The sequence below is a fragment of the Cydia splendana genome, chromosome 20 (genome assembly GCF_910591565.1).
Source record: "Cydia splendana chromosome 20, ilCydSple1.2, whole genome shotgun sequence".
In the NCBI taxonomy this organism is placed as follows: Eukaryota; Metazoa; Arthropoda; class Insecta; order Lepidoptera; family Tortricidae; genus Cydia; species Cydia splendana.
This window is the reverse complement of record NC_085979.1, coordinates 3885226-3903229: the sequence shown is the minus strand read 5'-3', so window position 1 is coordinate 3903229 and position 18004 is coordinate 3885226. Positions and strand designations below refer to the sequence as shown.

The window sequence follows — 18004 nt, the reverse complement described above, 5'->3', positions numbered from 1 at the left end:
AGTGTCGAGTCCAACTTACCAACAATCCAACCCGCCAGTCGGCCGCCAGGGGTGCCCGACACGAAACCGGCCTGCGGGCCGCGGATGGTGCCGCCGTTAGGGCTAATCAGCCCTATGGAAAAACACACAGTTTGGAGTCTTATGGATTGATTTTGTTAAGCCAATTTTTTTAGTAATTTCGTTTAGTATGAGTTGTTAAGTATGACCCAAAGATTTTATTTGATTTGGTAGACGTGTAATTTCTGAGGCAAATGTGCTTCAAATTTGGCAGCTGATGTAGATGGCGTTGTATGGCGCTGTAACTTTAGCTATCAATAAAAACCGGCCAAGTGCGAGTCGGACTCGCACACGAAGGGTTCCGTACCATTATCTATAAAAACGGTCACCCATCCAAGTACTGACCCCGCCCGACGTTGCTTAACTTCGGTCAAAAATCACGTTTGTGGTATGGGAGCCCCACTTAAATCTTTATTTTATTCTGTTTTTAGTATTTGTTGTTAAAGCGGCAGCAGAAATACATCATCTGTGAAAATTTCAGCTGTCTAGCTATCACAGATCACGAGATACAGCCTGGTGACAGACGGACGGACGGACGGACAGCGGAGTCTTAGAAATAGGGTCCCGTTTTACCCTTTGGGTACGGAACCAAAATAATGCCAAATAATCCCAAATAATGGCGCCGTCCATTTTTTAAAAGACGCTAAACTTTTAGAAAAGCTATGAAACAGAGCTAGCTATGAAGCTATGAATAGGTGTGTTTATACAGAAATGTGTATACAAGGTAGCCCGTTTAAATTATTCTTGAGTGTATTTATTTTAATCAATCCATAACACTCCTAAAGGAGCCGTGCAGAAGGGAAAGAAGAGGAGATTTAGCTTAGAACTACATAAAAATTAAAAATGGGTACGAATTACTATACTTAACCTCTCATGAAAAAAAAAATGGTAATCTAGGGGGAAATGAAATGTCTAATGTTCTAACCATGGTATAATAATATACTCCGCCTGGTACTCTATTCCGAGATTCGCGTATGACCTAACTGACACGGGCCTACGTCATCATGCTGTTTACAGGTTCTCAAACTTTAAAATGTGGGAGAATTTTAACCAACGGTGAAAATCATTTTAACGGCATTAATTTTAAGTTATTCATGTAGAAACATAGTAAAATAAAACAAATCTAATGTATTAAATTAAACTTTATTTATCTATACAAGACAAACGTTTGAAAAACTAATTCACAGTTACACATTAATTACCAAGCTTACGACGTGAAAAGTTTGGAAAACACTGCGACTGCTGACACTGAGCGAGAAGGAAATAACAATTAACACGCGTTCGACAAGGATGACGGTCAGGGCATGAAGTTATCTAGATCCGAATTGTCAAATGTGACAGCGCTATCCTGTGTTGCCAGTAATGTAAACAGAATTACCCGAACGTCTGAAATTTCTTTCGTGAATCGGAAGATATTGCTAACGAATAATTAAAAATGACGTGTTATTGTAAAATTTAAGATAAAATGAAAATTATAAAATTATAAAGAAATATTTTAACTTATTAACCATAGGTATAATGTACCCATGTAACATGTTATGTTGAAATAAAGTGGCAATGTTATTGTGACGTAGGCCCGTGTCACTCTGGGAATAGAAGACCATGTTTTATTAGACCATGGTTCTAACAACATTCATAATTGGCTATTTTGGCCCTTACATCTTTGGAATAAGGTTTACGAATTGCCAGTTAAAAATGTGGACGGTTTACTAGAAGACTTGCCGATATTGAGTCAAAAGATGATTGATAAAAAATATACGCGTAGAGACAAAGAAAATATTAATAAAACTTTGTTCAAATATTTGTGAGCACCTTAGCCGCTCCGATACATCTGATGGCGACTGTCAGTTTAAAGAACATCATCCTTTGACTCAACGCGACAGGGATAAATACCTAATATTTACTTTCATATGCCAGAATAGCATGCCTAAAAATACAGAAGAAAATACACTTACAATTATAAAGATATGTTTTAATTACCTCATCAATTGTAACTTCCTACTAAAATAACTATTTTAACTAGGAATAACTAGACTAAACCAATAAACGTATAGGCAAAAATCATACATACATATTACCATAGCAATTTAGGAACCTACTATTAGTTTAACTAATATTTTCTAGAACAAACTACTTATCTTTTAGCGTCTAGTCTAGCTACGTTTAACAACTACTCTATTGAACATCTATCTATTTTGATTACATATATTTAAAGATTAACTATTTCGCTAATAGCAAATAGCTTATTAAAAACTATCTATTCTACTTCATTTTTAGCAACTTTCTTCGTGTAAGTTTGTACTCAGTCTTTTTAGCAAACCATATTTATTATTTTATCAACGAATATATACTATACTATCACCAATTACTTTTTTTATATTATTAACGCCTATTTCAATATATACCAAGCATTGTCAATTTTTAACTACTGTTTTATCCTAATAGATACACTAGTTTAATTTTCTGCAATAACTAATATTTTCATCATAAAATCCTTAGTCAATAAATCAACAAAGATTAAAAAAAAAACCAACCTGAACAATGGGAAGGTTCGCTAGTACATCTGTATATAGTTTTCAAATCCGCGCTCATAGTATTACCTATATTATCGCTAGAATCAGTCATAGACACAGACCGTACAAGTTTTTTCGGGCGCGTATACAACTGTTGTATATTAATCCCCCTAATACGCTGTTCTTTCTGTTTCTGTGAGCTACAGACTGTAAGCGGAGGGGATACATTTGATAATTCCGTAAACATTGTTGAAGAATTTGAAAGCGGCATCCTCGCTCTGATCGGATGGGCTATCCTTATACTTTGAGGTATGTCGTGGATCTTTTTCAGCATGCATTTGATTGCATTATTCTTAACATATTTTTGCGTTAGTGTTTTAAACCATTCTTCTTTTACATCGATCCTTAATTCTTCTTTAACTTCGTAATCTATTGACAGAGTTTGAACTGCAATATTAGCCAATGCTTCTGCAAGAACTATTACGCTAAGTGCTTCGTCTTTGCTCATTTTTAAACTAGGAAATATAAAGCTTGTATTAACTGCGACTTCAATTGCTTTTCTATGAATATGTGTAATTTGATTAGACATTGATGAATCTAATATCTGATCATCGTTTATTGATTTTCGACTGTTTTCTTTTCTATAATTTTTACGAAGGAGATCGCGTCCCAGAAGATCATAAGTCTCTTTTTCAAAAGTCTTCTTTATTTTAAAATATGCGCTGTTGATATATTTATTGATATCGGGAAAATCCTTAGAAAGACGTATCAAGTGTTCCAAAATGCGCATAATGAAATACGCATTTTCAGTTTTGTGCTTTAAAACTTGCGCGGAAAAGCGGCCTGGTACGAAAACGTGCGAATCTTTAATTTTCTTTATTTCATCATGTGTTATAGGCACGTTTGCTTTGATAGAAGAAAGAAAAAAACATTGAGTATTTCGTTTATGACTTGGAATAGGCATTTCTTTAGTAACTCTATTATCATTATTTCTAGTCATGTCAAGGTTATCATCACGCAAGTTCGCTTTTGACGTTGCTCCGCTGGATGTGGGACATGTGTGTACATCTTCTTTATTAGGTACTTGAGAATGTTTAGTATATTCATCCTTTAAAATATTGTTAGACTTCAAGGAACCGCGGCTTGTACTATTAGACACAGATTTTATTTTGTCAGATGTTCCGGCTAAATTCTCGTTACAAACTCTTGAAGTCGATTTCATAAGCTTCGACTCGTTTGAATCCGGTGTGTTTTCTTTTAAATTTATTGTTACACATGTCGGTCCTAATGAGTTGTTGGTCAGATAAATATTGTCAATGTTATAATTTGACAAGTCTATTTCTATTTTATTAGAATTCAAGGTCCCAGATCTAATGGGCTTGGTGTTGAGGTCTTGACTTTTCAGTTCATTTCTATATGTTCTTGTATTGTCAGTATTGTCATCTTCACGTGTCTCGTCAAGTTTATTGTAAAAGAAACTCAACATTTTATCAATTATATCCTTAAAGTTCATTGGTTCTTCACCTGCAGCAATATGTATAGTATCACCAACAAATGCATTTTGACAAGTGGAAACACATTGAGAAATTTTATTTTGCACACATTCGGTTTGGATATCGCATATTGGCTCACATTCAACGTTTGAACCTCTCGAAATCTCAGATTCAATACTTGTATCACTTCTGCTCGGATGATTGAGTACATCTAGATATGCGTTTAGAAAATCTTTTGCTATAGGCTTTGGTATCGCTGTTTCGCTCAAGATACGTTTAAAATATTGTTGTAACCGTGGCAGTTCTGAAGTGTCCGTTTGGTTTTCATTAATATCGTGAATTATAGTTGATGCATCAAGGTTATCAATCAGCGCTTTTGTTATAGCAATGTCAGTCTCTTTGCTTCTACCTTTGACCAACCTACCGTGCATAGTATGGTCATTTGCACAAGCGTATATGGTACTATTAATAAAATTTTCCACATCTTGTGGGTTTTTTGTACATTTACAAGATCCGGTTTCTTTAGGATTATTATGAATGTTGGAAACTTCTTTATCTCTAGTGAAATACGTTATAGATGGTTTACTGGTAGCTATATCTCGTTTAATACTGCCTTTAAGTTTACCTTCAGTGTTTTTCAAGAAATATTGTAAAAGAGATTTGAATAACATTTTCAAGGGATGTTTCTCGCTTTCATTCAATTTGAGATCATAAAGTTCTTTTACCACGAGGTTGACATAAATGCTTGATTTCTCCTTCCCGTTTATATTGGTATTATTATCCTCAAATAGATTAAATATTAGTTTTTCACAAATACGATCAAACTCCGATGCAGTAACGTCATCTTGTGTGGATTTATCAGTTTTATCATCATCATCATTAGCCGAATCACAAGTAATACTTTTATCTTGTACATTGCGAGTTCCTAAATTTTGTTTATATTTCCAAAGTAACATTTGTCTTAACAACGGTTTAGTTAAAGGTGGTTCTTCCCCGGCATTCCTATATTTGACTAGATTAGTACACTTTCTACTTTTCTGCATAGTCCACTCCTCCTCATTTCTAGCTGTGTTTTGACGTTTACGTGGAAAACAGAATAATGCAGTTTGATCTTTATTATCAAACCATACGGGTGATTTTCTGTTAGCATTATGTGAAGTTCTATTTATATTAATTTGTAGTTTTTCATTTCTTGATTTAGAATTTGCTTTTTTCTTCGAGCTACCATTACTTAAAGTTTCTAAATTAGATTTCATTTTCAATTCGCTAACAGAATCTTCTGTATTACTATTAAGAGTTTTCAAATCTAGATCCGTACTATGCATTTGTTGTTCATGTATACTCGAAGCTTTAGGTACTGTTATATTCTCTCCCTTTTTAATACAGTGCGTAGAACAGAGACTGCCACTTATATTTGGATCTATATCCGAACTCATCGATTTTAAAAAACCTGAACTTTGGTAAGGTATAAGGCTGTCTGTTCTCCACTGTGTCTTTTTTTCATAGATCGAAGATATAGATAAGGTCTTGGGATTGGTTTGGGATAAGGTAAGGCTTGAGAAGGATTCTGAAGAGGACTGGGATGTGCCTACGGAAATAAAAACTATATTTATAAAAAGGGACCTTATTGTCGATGGCGCTTACGCCGCACAGCGTAGAGCGGCATTGTATGTAGATCGGAGCATCGTTAGTAATGGCGTAAGCGCCATCGACAATAAGGTCCCTTTTCATAGGTAACGTCACATTTTATTCCTTGTAGTTCTCGTTAATAATGCAGTAAGATCATCATCCCTTGGCTTACGAGATAGAAGAACATCAAAAAAACAAAGTTGATAAAGATATGTTCTAAATATTATTATTTCTATGAATATAAAATTCTCTAATAAAGATAAAATATGGAAAACATTAGCTAACGTTCTTAAAAATCAAAATGCTGGGACAACACAATTCAAATCCAACCTTGAAAGCATGCTTAAACCATTAAAATCCAAAATCCTTAACCTTATCTCAAAACAAGCTCGAAATACTAAAATCACTCAATTTCTATTTTCATGAAACGTTACTGTTAAAAACACGACTTCATTCTTTCCGAATAAAAAAAAGCATTATTTTTTTGGTAAAACTACTGATGTGCCGCTTTTCGTGTGTCCGCGAGAGACTTGCCACAGCTCATGGGAGCCTGGGGTCCGCTTGACAACTAATCCAAAGAATTTGCGTGGGCACTAGTTTTTACGAAAGCAACTGCCATCTGTCCTTCCAACCCAGAGGGTAATGGCCTTATTGGGATTAGTCCGGTGTCCTCACGACGTTTTCCTTCACCGAAAAGCGATATGACTTAAATTTAGTTTAATAATTAAAATTAGATGACATTACTAAGAATAATTGAAGATTGCCATGTTAGTTAACAGTACGTTTTACGAAAGCATGTCACACACGACATAATATAAAGTACTCACGAGACGAGGCGTCGGTGGGCGGCAAGTCGTCGAGCGGCGCGTGTATCTTGGGCACCGACTCGCGGGCGCCGAACGTCAGGAGGTGCTGGCGGTATAACCTGCAAAACGGACATTATATTATAATATTTAAAACTTTCGCGCTTTGAACACATATTAACTCACATTTATAGACGGGTCTAACGCGAATTTTATTCAATTACCTTTATTTACCGACGTTTCGACACAGGTTTCACTGGTCGTGGTCGTGGTAAAGGTAATTGAATAAAATTCGCGTTAGACCCGTCTATAAATGTGAGTTAAGGCATTATATTGTATTTTAAATATGCCAAAAAATAGTACATTACGATACAAGTGCGAAAAATAAGAAATTCGAAACGAGTTGCGATAAATTGAAACACGACCGAAAGGAGTGTTTTAAATCGACACAAGTTGTGAATTACCTTTTTGCACATGTATCGTACAACGTTTTACAGTAGGTACATATGGCCTTTTAAATTTTCGACATAGTTGCGTAATGTACTGATTACCGCACTAGTGCGGTAAAGTAGCCCCATATGTACTGTAAGTGTTTTCCTGTTCTGTGATGGCTTTAGTTAAGAAGATAGAAGATTGAGAATGAAAAAAAGGCCGAAAATGTCTTTTGACGCCATATAAATGCGTAAAGTACTGTAATAAATTGTGGTCGGGATTTGATATGGTACCATACCGTAGAAGGGGTGTAACCATTACTAGAGATTTACCGGCCGAGTCCGAGTTAAAGAGCGAGCAAGAGAGGTCCTTTAGTAACACGAGGGCCACGAGGCTAGCTATCCCATGATTTTTGGGAAAAACACTTACCGATGCGCCTTTAAAACATTCAACCATGTCCTAAACACAAATTATATTTAATTCTTCAGCATAGATGTCAATTCGTCGCCTCTGTGGTTTAGTCGAGATGACAAACAGGCCAACATCCAGAGAACACTTACACTTAACACTTACTAAACTAAGGTGTATAAATTGCAGTCCAAATGCGAGTTAAAGAGCGAGCGAAGCGAGGTCATTTAGTGACACGAGGCTAGATGTCCATGATAATCACTCACCGATGCGCCTTTAAAACATTCAGCCATGTCCTGAAGACATCAGGTGTCTTAGCCCTGAGATGGTATATGAATTCATCGGCATCGATGTCAATTCTTCGCCTCCGTGGTTTAGCCGAGATGACAGACAGACCGACGTCCAGAGAGCCGTGCAGGCGGCCGCGCGCCACGTCGGTGGGTGAGCGCGCGTACACTAGTATGCCGCCGTCTACTACGAAGAAACGCTGGAAAGTGAAGATATTTATTTATTTATTTTATTTTATTTAATGTTTATTGCACAAAAGAAAATACAACGAATGAATGAATATTTTTAATTTTTATTTCGTGTAACTTTTGCTAAAAACTTGTTTATCGATCAGATTTATAAAAGAAAAGACGCCGTGAATATAATAAGGGTCAGTTGACGTCTTTGGCGATCAACAGGTTAAAGCTCTTATAACTTAGGTTAAGCATAGTAAATACTTGAAACTAAATCTCTGTGTGAACCTAGTATATATAAAGAAACTAGCACCATGAGATATAGCCTGGTGACAGACGGACGGACAGACGGACAGCGCAGTCTTAGTAATAGGGTCCCGTCTTTACCCTTTGGGTACGGAACCCTAAAAATCAGTAAATACCTTGTGCCATCCCTTCAAAGGCCACTTCCTCTTTTTATGCAGGAACCCGTTGAACACCTCCGGCCGCCGCTCAAAGCGCTGCCCGTCCTTCAGACCCTCAAGCACCTCCCATTCGCTGCCACGCCGCCGGCTAGAACAAAACATTAATTTATGTTACGAGTTATAAGCCGTTTACACATTGCTGACGTGAAAAGCAGTATTTACCTCTCTTTTTATCTTTTATCCTGGGGTTACAGCTAGTTTTTCATTCATTTTACACCTAAATCTCTTCACACACAAAATATCAGCTCCGTTAGCATTCTATAACCGTGTAAACATTTTGATGACTCACTTCCTAACAATATAATAGCCTTCCCTCTTGGCGGTGACGGCGGCGGGTGGTCTTGCCGGAGCAGTTGGGAGTCAAAACGCAATGCCAACCTGCCATTCTGACATAGAAGGCCGTTCTAACGTCTTGGTGACTGTCACTTTTTACTTTGTTTGTCTTTTTCTCTACTGTAATGTCCTCATACTCCTCATGACACATGTCCACGGCGCGGTAAAGTAGAAATTTACGGCACTCCATCGTTAAACGGCGTCGTAAAAACTCACGATATTTCCACTGTGCGGTGCCGTACATTTCTGCGTTGCCGCGCCATTTCACGGCGACGGCGCCGCCCCGTGCACATGTTACCGAGTCCATCTCGCAAGCGAGATTGCGGCGTTCCTGTGCTAAGTCTACTGACAGATAAATTCATATAACTCACTTCCTAGTCTTCCCTCTCGGCGGCGGCGGCGGCGGCGGTCGGCGCTCGCCGCTGTCGGCGGACAGCGAGGCGGTCTCGCCGGAGCAGTCGGTGTCAAAGCGCAATGTTACCCTACCCTTCTGACACAGACGGTTGTTCCAACGCCTTAGTGTGTTGTCTGTCTTTTTCTCAACTATATGCAGGTATCTGTCTATCTATTTTGAGTTATGCCTAAAATATCTTATTATCTTGCAATCGCATTGGTCTAGAGCCATTGTTTTTCTTCCATATTACACCTAAGCCTCTTCACATACCAAAGTTTCAGCTAACTAACCCATCTTACTTCACTGGCTCAGTGACCCGAAAAGGATCTTGGCCTCTGAAACAAGAGAGCGCCACTCTGACCTATTATGCGCCACTTCATGCCAGTTGGGTATTCCGAGGGCGGATAGGTTTCTTAGGGCTTCGTCATTCCAGCGGTATCTGGGACGCCCAGACGGACGTTTTCCGCCTGGGTGCCCCAAATACGCTCTTCTCACAGCACGATCCTCCCCCATACCATCCCATCGGTGCTAGATGGGAGGCCCCATCCCATCTAGCACAGGTGAAATATTTAGATGACTACTTAGAGCATTTAGTAACTGGAGACGTCATGGCTGTCATTTTCTGTACATAACCGTCTGCCGATTTTTGCGGGGGAGGGGACGTCAAATGTATTGCTATTTCTACATGCTGATTTCAACGTAACGTACAAATAGCCATGTCAGTCCATACAAAAGTTTGCACAATTGTGCAAGGTTTTCGGCAGAGGGGCTTACCCTTAAAGGCGACTCCAGTTATTAAATGCTCTAAGAGATGACTCACTTCCTAGTCTTCCCTCTCGGCGGCGGCGGCGGCGGGCGGCGCTCGCCGCTGTCGGCGGACAGCGAGGCGGTCTCGCCGGAGCAGTCGGAGTCGGACGGCGCGCGCCGCAGCGCAGCCGCTCGGCCCGCCGCGCCTCGTCTGCGGTCTGCTGGAATGGAATGTATTGTTATCCTTGGTTCCAAACATCTCAATGGGGTTGGCAACTGTCAAAGGTTGCCCCTTTTTCTATGAGATTTGGCTAAAAAGGCTGGCATCCACGGTATTAAAAAACCAAGACACAATTCTAGGGCAAGGTATGATGGCGCCAACTGCTAAAAACTTCGACCGGCCAAGCCCATTGGGATAATACCGTAAATGATTTGGTGAAGCTTAAACTATGACCGCCGGCAGCATATCTTTTAGAAAATAATCCTCAATTAAAAATTTCACGTCAAAGAATAGGTTTAAAATCTTATACCTTTAAACGAGCAATTTTTGGATATACAGGGTGTTTGGTACATCGTTTGCCAAATTAAAACTACAGATAGGTTGAGTCGTAGTAAAAAAAACCATGGCCAATTTTTTTTTTCTAGGCATGAGTAGATAGCAAATGACTCAACCTATCTGCCGTTTTAATTTGGCAAACGATGTACCAAACACCCTGTATATTTATTTCGGGGATCTCTGAAACGGCTCTAACGATTTCAATGAAAAGTGCTATATGGGGGAGGCGAAATCGAAAAAAAATCGATCTAGCTAGGGGGCTATTCATAAATTACGTCATTTCAAATTAGGGGGGGGGGTCTGGACATCGGATGAGGTTGCATGAAGTAGGAGGAAATGGGGTCATATGAAGCATGATTTTTGGATGATTATAGGGGGGGGGGGGTCAAAAATCGATGACGTAATTTATGGACAGCCCCTAGGTCTTATCTCTGAGAAAACGCGCATTTTTGAGTTTTTATATGTTTTCCGAGCAAAACTCGGTCTCCCCGTTATTGTAATTAAACAAACAACGTCCTATTACCCGTAGTCTATTCGGTTCGGTAGCCCTACCTACGAAACTGGGTTAAAACCCTCTATTCCCTCTAAGGACATTAATGTTTTTGATGAGGTGATGAGGGCGAATATGTGTTCCCGAGTTATGGAAGTTATAGTTCTTTTCAATGAATTTAAGTTGAACTATTCAAAGATTCCATAACATCCAACCGATATTTATAACTAGGTATTTAATTGCTGAAGGCCATCTATCGCTTGACCGGTTCTGTTTCTTATTATGCAAAAACCGTAATACAATGTCGTTAGTATTACGTGATATTATTTAATAGTTTTACATACAAATAACCATATAAAAGTCCCTAATATCATGTCAAAGTATTAAATCACTCACTTAGTATTCAAGGGCGATTTGATGACGAACGCGTGACATGACTACGTATGTTACAATAGGATCTCTATTGTCGTAAAATTACTACGCACTATACCTACACACTAGTAGTTTAAGCCTAAGGTTTTGAATTGATGGCACTTAAGGCTGCCTTACCACTGAAGCGGAGATGAGCGGAGATAAGAGGAAACGATACCCGCATCAACCAATAATAACATTGGTTGTCTTCTCCGCTCCGCTTACAAATGGTGGTTAATTCACGTCGCCTCTTATCTCCGCCTAAGAGGAAAGGCAGCTTTATGACTAGAGCTGGCAGCTGTTCATCAGTGGAGGTCAGAATGATAGGCCAGCAAATCTTTTCAGGGAACAAAGGCGCGCAACGTAACGCAACCATTTAATATAGGTAATATATTACCCCCAAATGAAACCCCCCATATAGCAAATTTAAACGAAATCGTTAGAGCCGTTTCCGAGATGCCCGAAATATATAAATACATACACAAGAATTGCTCGTTTAAGGTATAAGATTTAGAGGAATGGCTAAAAAATTCAGTCCTCATATGTAAATACGGATTAAATACTTGTTTTAAAATAATGGTAATTATGTAACTATTGTGACGGTCGACTTGATCGGGTAACGCGAAAGTTATGTAGATTTATTCAAATTGTTAATTGTATTTAGGTCAGTTTGTCGGAATGTTTACATTAATAACAAACCTGGCCGAAATAGTCAATTTGTAGCAAGTCTGTAATTTCAGTGTTACGGACCCTTAATAGGCGGCGTCTCCACCAGAGATGTGCGAGAATGCGTAGCGAGGGATGTGTTTGTTAAGAACCAATACGGGATATTACTGCAATGTTCTGCCGCCAGAGTGCAGCACTACCGACTCAGTAGATTCATAGACTAACTTATACATACTGTGCCTTAAACTGTTTTTTGACATGTTTTCACAGACAATAAAATATGACATTGATGCATCAAGGCGGTTTGTTAACAAGGACCTCCGGTAAACGCGAAAATCGAAATTTAGTTATCTGCCCCTTTGTCGCTCGAATATGCAAGAGTGATAGAGGGATTAGATAACGAAATTTCGATTTTCTTGTTTCGCGGTAGGCCATGTGATTGACGTGACGTGTGATGTGTCAATGTGGTTTGTTTACTGTATGTGCAACAAAGGTGCCACTTACGCAGAGCTTTGCCTAATATTCCCTATTGGATCAATTCACATAATACCTATCCTCGCTCAGTAATTTTCTATTGGTTCTAGATCTAATTCTAGACAAACACATTTTCACGTAGAATGTTGCCAATACGAAACCATAAGGCTCGCAATGTCAAAAAGTTATCAGATCTCTTGTAGAGCCAAGCTTCTAACTCTACAGGCCCTAACTTCACAAACTCTACACCTTAGTCAAAATATGTGGCTTCGCCGTTTCGTTACTACAAGAACTAAATTGTATAATAAAAAATAATTAATGATAAAATTTTTCACTCGACGCCCATGTGACGCCAAGATTTGCTTGACCAAGTATATATCTCTATTTTTCTGACATCAACGGTAAGCTCACAAGGACGCTCCTTCAACTAGGAAAGGTTCGACTGAGTATGGTAACCAGTGTCATAACAGGTCATGGACTTTTTAACAAACATCTTTTTATAACAGGTGTCACAGACAGTCCCCTATGCCGTGAATGCATGGAGAAGGAAGAAACAGCCTCTCACGTGATGTTGGAATGCAGCGGAGTGGCCCCATACAGGGCAAAACATCTCGGATCCCCGAGAGATCTCCCCGAGGTCCTACTCAACATCAAAGGTTTGATAGGATTCCTCGAGGAGCTGGGCTGGCAAGACTAGTCCACCCCCTATCACGCAAAATAGGCGCAGGACGTCGAGTTTCGGAAAATCGCCCGAACTATAATACAATACAACAATATCTCTATTTGAAAACGATTTTAAGGATGCCAGATACTTTTGGAGCGTTGTTTTATTACTACCACTTATGCTGAGTGTACAAATAATTATGAAGTTTATTACGGCTTAAGGCACCTGTCACACCATATTCGAGAAATCGACTTCACTTCATTGTAAAGCAAAACAAAGTAGGTTTATAGAATAATGACAGGAAATTGTTTAGCACTAAAATGCGAACAGTAGTGTTGGCGATTGGCCAGAAGACCTAGGAATTCGATTTTACAGTCACGTCAACTGAAACTGAAACTAGGTCATATATAAACGCTAACCTGTTATAAACGAAACGGTTATTTAAATGCTCATATATATTCAAATGAGGTGCATTAGATAATGTTGAAAAGGAGGCTATTTCGAGTAGGTACATTAAGGTTAGAAAAAGACTACGCGATCTTGACGATTACTTATGAAAGCCAAATAATGTAAATAATCGTAGGTATATGATTCTGGATTGATTCATAATTGTTACATATTTGCCGTGACTTATTTTTCAAAAGTGTGTTTCAGTAAAAAGACACGTCAAGAATGTCAAGATTGTTTACGTTTTTCTAATGCTAAAAAAACGAACTATAGTGATGTTATGACTAGTGATTGCAATCCGGATTATTCGAAGTTCAAAAATCCGGATTTCGGAGCGTTTGAAAATCCGTTTTAAAATTCGGATTTTGAAAAGAAAAAACCGGTTTTTCGGATTTTTTCCCACCAGTACTAATTTGCTCAAAATTAATGCTAATGCGAAATAAAAAGCGGTGCACATGAAGCGGTAACGCGGGAGAGCTATTGCCAGCCGGGCATTGCGCGTCGCGCACTCGCTCGCACCTGTATGCTTGCCCCGCGTCCGCTTTTTTTATTGGCGTAGCAGCCCAAGTAACAAAATTTGGTACTATAAAAGTCCTGAGAACGTTTTGGAGCGTGCTAATTAGTGTTCATGATTAGCACTATAATGGTGTTGTAAACGTTTACAAAACCCCAGATAGGCCCTAGTTTTATCACTGATTTATTCTATAAACATTACATAAAGGCTCTCACGGTGATAAATCAGCTCTATGGTTGAAATGTAAAAGTGACGAGAAACGCTCTTTAGTACTAAAATAGTGCTGTCTGCAACGTTTATGTCGCAATTTGGAATTATAAAAGTAACCAATGAAACATGTTTATAGTGCTATTTTGCACCGTAAACGATTCCAGTGATCTTTTTTATCATACTTGCGTCGTGGGTGCCTAAAATATTAAATAAGTTCATTCGCCATTGTTTCTTATGCTATTATGGCAGAAAACAGCAGCCATTTTTTAAGTTACGATTTAAGTTATTTAGCAACGTACCAGGTAACTTTTATGGTACTATATAGCACTATAGAAAAACTTTCATGACTTTTAGAGAACTCTTCTAGCCTTATAGCGATGTTAAGAGAGCTTTTAAAAAGCTAAAACGTTAAGTACGTTAAGTACAGATTGATCCTCTAATAATGTTTACTATACTGCTACAATACTAGTACTATAAAAGTTACTTTGACGCATTATTAGTGCAAAATAGGTACATAAAAGCATCAGTAAAGTCGTCTATAGTATTAAATAGTACCATAATCGCTTTTTGCATATATATTACAGTGCAGCACTTTAAAGATTCTTTTGTATGATTCTATAAGCGTTCTAAGAGCTAAATTATAGTACTTAAAAGGTCTTTAATCTTATAGAAACAAAACGCTTTGTTAAAAACCTTTATAGTACAAGCAGTCACAATGGTTACCATTATAGGCCTACTATATCACTGTTTGGTGATAAAATGCCTTAGTTATAGAACCTTTTGTTACTTGGGAGTGTACGTATGTATTTTGTTTTTATTGTTTTTTAAAGATTTTGTTATTGGCGTAGCAGTGTACGCATTCTGTTTTTTATTTTTAATAAAAACAACTTAATTTGATTGTTTGTTTCACTTTGCCTTTATCCCACATATTCCTTTTTTAAAATCCGGATTGAATCCGAACTTCGGATTTCGGTCAAACCAAAATCCGAAAATCCGGATTTGAAAAATGTTCACGGATTTGCAATCGCTAGTTATGACAATAGAATGTCGAAGGTGTCTTTAAAACAATGACAGCTTAATAACAATAACTATGACAGCAATTTAAACGCTAATTAATTAATTACTTGTTTTATTATTGTGTTTTTACCTTGTCATAGCTGAGGGCAAAAGTCAACTATGTTGTGCAATTTTGTGCTTAATTAACTTAGTTATTTAAAGATTTTTAGTAATTGCCATATACTTTTAATTATTATTTCGCTGTATTTGGTGAGTTTTGGTTTTTTGAAGCATTCTGGAATATTTCCGGACATTCGGAAAATACAACTCATTCCGTTTCAGGCTGCACCACGCCATCGCCAGTGCGTAATGCGTATTGCGTACCTATTAAGGGTGTGAGGCTGGCGTCCATTAAAGTCGAATCGCGTCGAATCGAGCCACGTTGAATCGAGTCGCATTTTTTCCGTGTGCGTTCATCACAGACGAATCGAAGCGAGTCGAAGTCACGGGAGCCACACGGCTTACCGCGAACCACGTTCGACGTGTTGCCTCCCTGTCACACTTACGTACGAATTTACAAGTCCGACAGAGAGGCAACACGTCGAACGTGGATCGCGGTAGGCCCTCTGTGCTGAGGTCGTGTTTGTACAGTTTGTCGATGATGGATAGTTCGGACGAAGAAATGCTATTGTTTCAAATTCTTTTTGAAGAAGAAGAGTGCGAGAGAACAAGTAAGCGACGAGTGCACAAACACTGGGTACACGATATAAACAAGAAGCGGAATATCTTCGGCGAATTTCACCATTTATATTTGGATCTCATAAACGACCCTGCTAAATTTTTAAATATTTAATATTTTTTAATAATTCTTCGTTCATTTTGAACCTAGATCCGAAAGTACCTAAGCTCAAAAACGAAACCACCCGTCATCAGTCATCCGCTACCCCGCGTCCACTGAGGCGCGGCGAGTCGAGTCGAAACGCGTAGCCGCAGAAATTCGCCTGACGAGCAATGCGCGCGGTAGATTCGGATCGGCGCGCCGCGGCTCTTCGTCAATGTACGCAGTTGCATATAAAATATAGGAGGCAAATTATTGCGATTCGATTCGATTCGCCTCGGCGAGTCTAGTGGACGCCAGCCTGTATAGGGATGATGACACATGTTGAATTTTTTAACATAATCTATTAAAATAAATAGCAAATAAGCAATTTATCACAATAATGTGGATATTATAATAATATATGGAAATAATACAATAATACAGGACAGGAGTTTAAAATTTAAGTTTTTTTTAACTTCCAAATAGGTAAAAGTAAGGAAGGATACCATTCAATTCCTTACATTTTATCTAAAACAATATTGTATCGCAACTATACACATAAACGCAATATTTCACCGACAAAAACGCAATTTTCTTGTTTTGTCCATACTTCAAGATGGACACTCAGTGACCTTGACGTCACGTTCAATTATCGTTTTGTTAGGAGTTTCGCGAGAGTGAAGTACGACTGTCGGACTTTGACTATCATTTCTGACTTTTGTATTGCTTTAATGCAATGGGTCCCATATACTCATATGATCCTAAAAACAAACTTGATCGATTGATACAATAAATGAAAATTTGTCATCTAGCCTATTCCATTTGTCCAATATATTGGTCTGTGTATTTGCGTCTCACATTTTGCTTAATGAGAGAGTGAGACGCAATGCATATTGGACAAAAAAAATTGGAAAGGTGGAATACCACCCTAATGCAGCACGTCGGCGGCGGCTCCTTGGGTAATGCGTTGCCAAGCGCGGATGTCGTATCGTAAAAGCAAAGAGAATTTCAAATAGAGAGTTACTGTCATGGTAAATTATGTAGCTACAGTAGATTTACTGCCATCTTTCGACAGAAGATTAAAACTGTTAGAACGCCATATGACTTTGATCATTATTCTTCCACTGATATGTGTTAACTTGTTAAATATTAATATTAACGCCATCTACTCGAGAGTAGGCCAAAGGTATGGTGCAATCTTTTCGAGCGATGGCGCCATAACATTTGGCCTACAGTCGAGTAGATGGCGTTAGTTTCAATATTCAACAAATTAACACATATCAGTGAAAGAATAAGGATCAAAGTCAAATGGCGTTCTAACAGTTTTAATCTTATGTCGAAAGATAGCAGTAAATTTAGTGGCTACATCATTTACTTTAACAATCCGCCTCTATACACTCTATTCTATTTGGTAAAAGTAACATAATGCGTAGAGTACGCAAGCGATGTGACAGGCCGCATTTAATTCTATACAATACAATCGGGATGTGCACGCCTCAGTGGTTTACTTACGCTTGTCCGCGGCCGCCGGGTCGGAGTGTTTCACTTGAGACATGTCGCCGCTACATGAGTCTGCCACCAGCAGCCATTTTAGCAAAGAGTACGCAAGCGATGTGACAGGCCGCATTTAATGCTATACATTACAATCGGGATGTGCACGCCTCAGTGGTTTACTTACGCTTGTCCGCGGCCACCGGGTCGGAGTATTTCACTTGAGACATGTCGCCGCTACATGAGTCTGCCACCAACAGCCATTTTAGCAAAGAGTACGCAAGCGATGTGACAGGCCGCATTTAATGCTATACATTACAATCGGGATGTGCACGCCTCAGTGGTTTACTTACGCTTGTCCGCGGCCGCCGGGTCGGAGTGTTTCACTTGTGACATGTCGCCGCTACATGAGTCTGCCACCAGCAGCCATTTTAGCAAAGAGTACGCAAGCGATGTGACAGGCCGCATTTAATGCTATACATTACAATCGGGATGTGCACGCCTCAGTGGTTTACTTACGCTTGTCCGCGG

At 38.8% G+C, this 18004-nt stretch overlaps 1 protein-coding gene across 4 annotated transcripts in view; it reads right to left on the bottom strand.

Annotated features, from left to right (window-relative positions):
• Positions 1-17570, bottom strand: part of LOC134800692 (oxysterol-binding protein-related protein 3-like) — a 53979-nt gene extending 36409 nt beyond the window's left edge. For 3 of the 4 annotated variants that reach the window (XR_010145556.1, XR_010145555.1, XM_063773187.1), the window contains exons 1-7: positions 17495-17570; positions 9808-9955; positions 8219-8348; positions 7602-7822; positions 6520-6617; positions 2592-5651; positions 20-112 (exon numbers count right to left, since the gene is read on the bottom strand). Coding sequence is in view for 2 of the 4 variants with exons in the window: in XM_063773187.1 (XP_063629257.1) it covers positions 20-112; positions 2592-5651; positions 6520-6617; positions 7602-7822; positions 8219-8348; positions 9808-9955; positions 17495-17537 (3793 nt within the window). In the remaining 2 variants the exon portion in view is untranslated. The remainder of the gene's footprint in view (positions 1-19; positions 113-2591; positions 5652-6519; positions 6618-7601; positions 7823-8218; positions 8349-9807; positions 9956-17494) is intronic. The other variant, XM_063773188.1, reaches the window with a different exon arrangement.
• Positions 17571-18004: the final 434 nt, after the last annotated feature.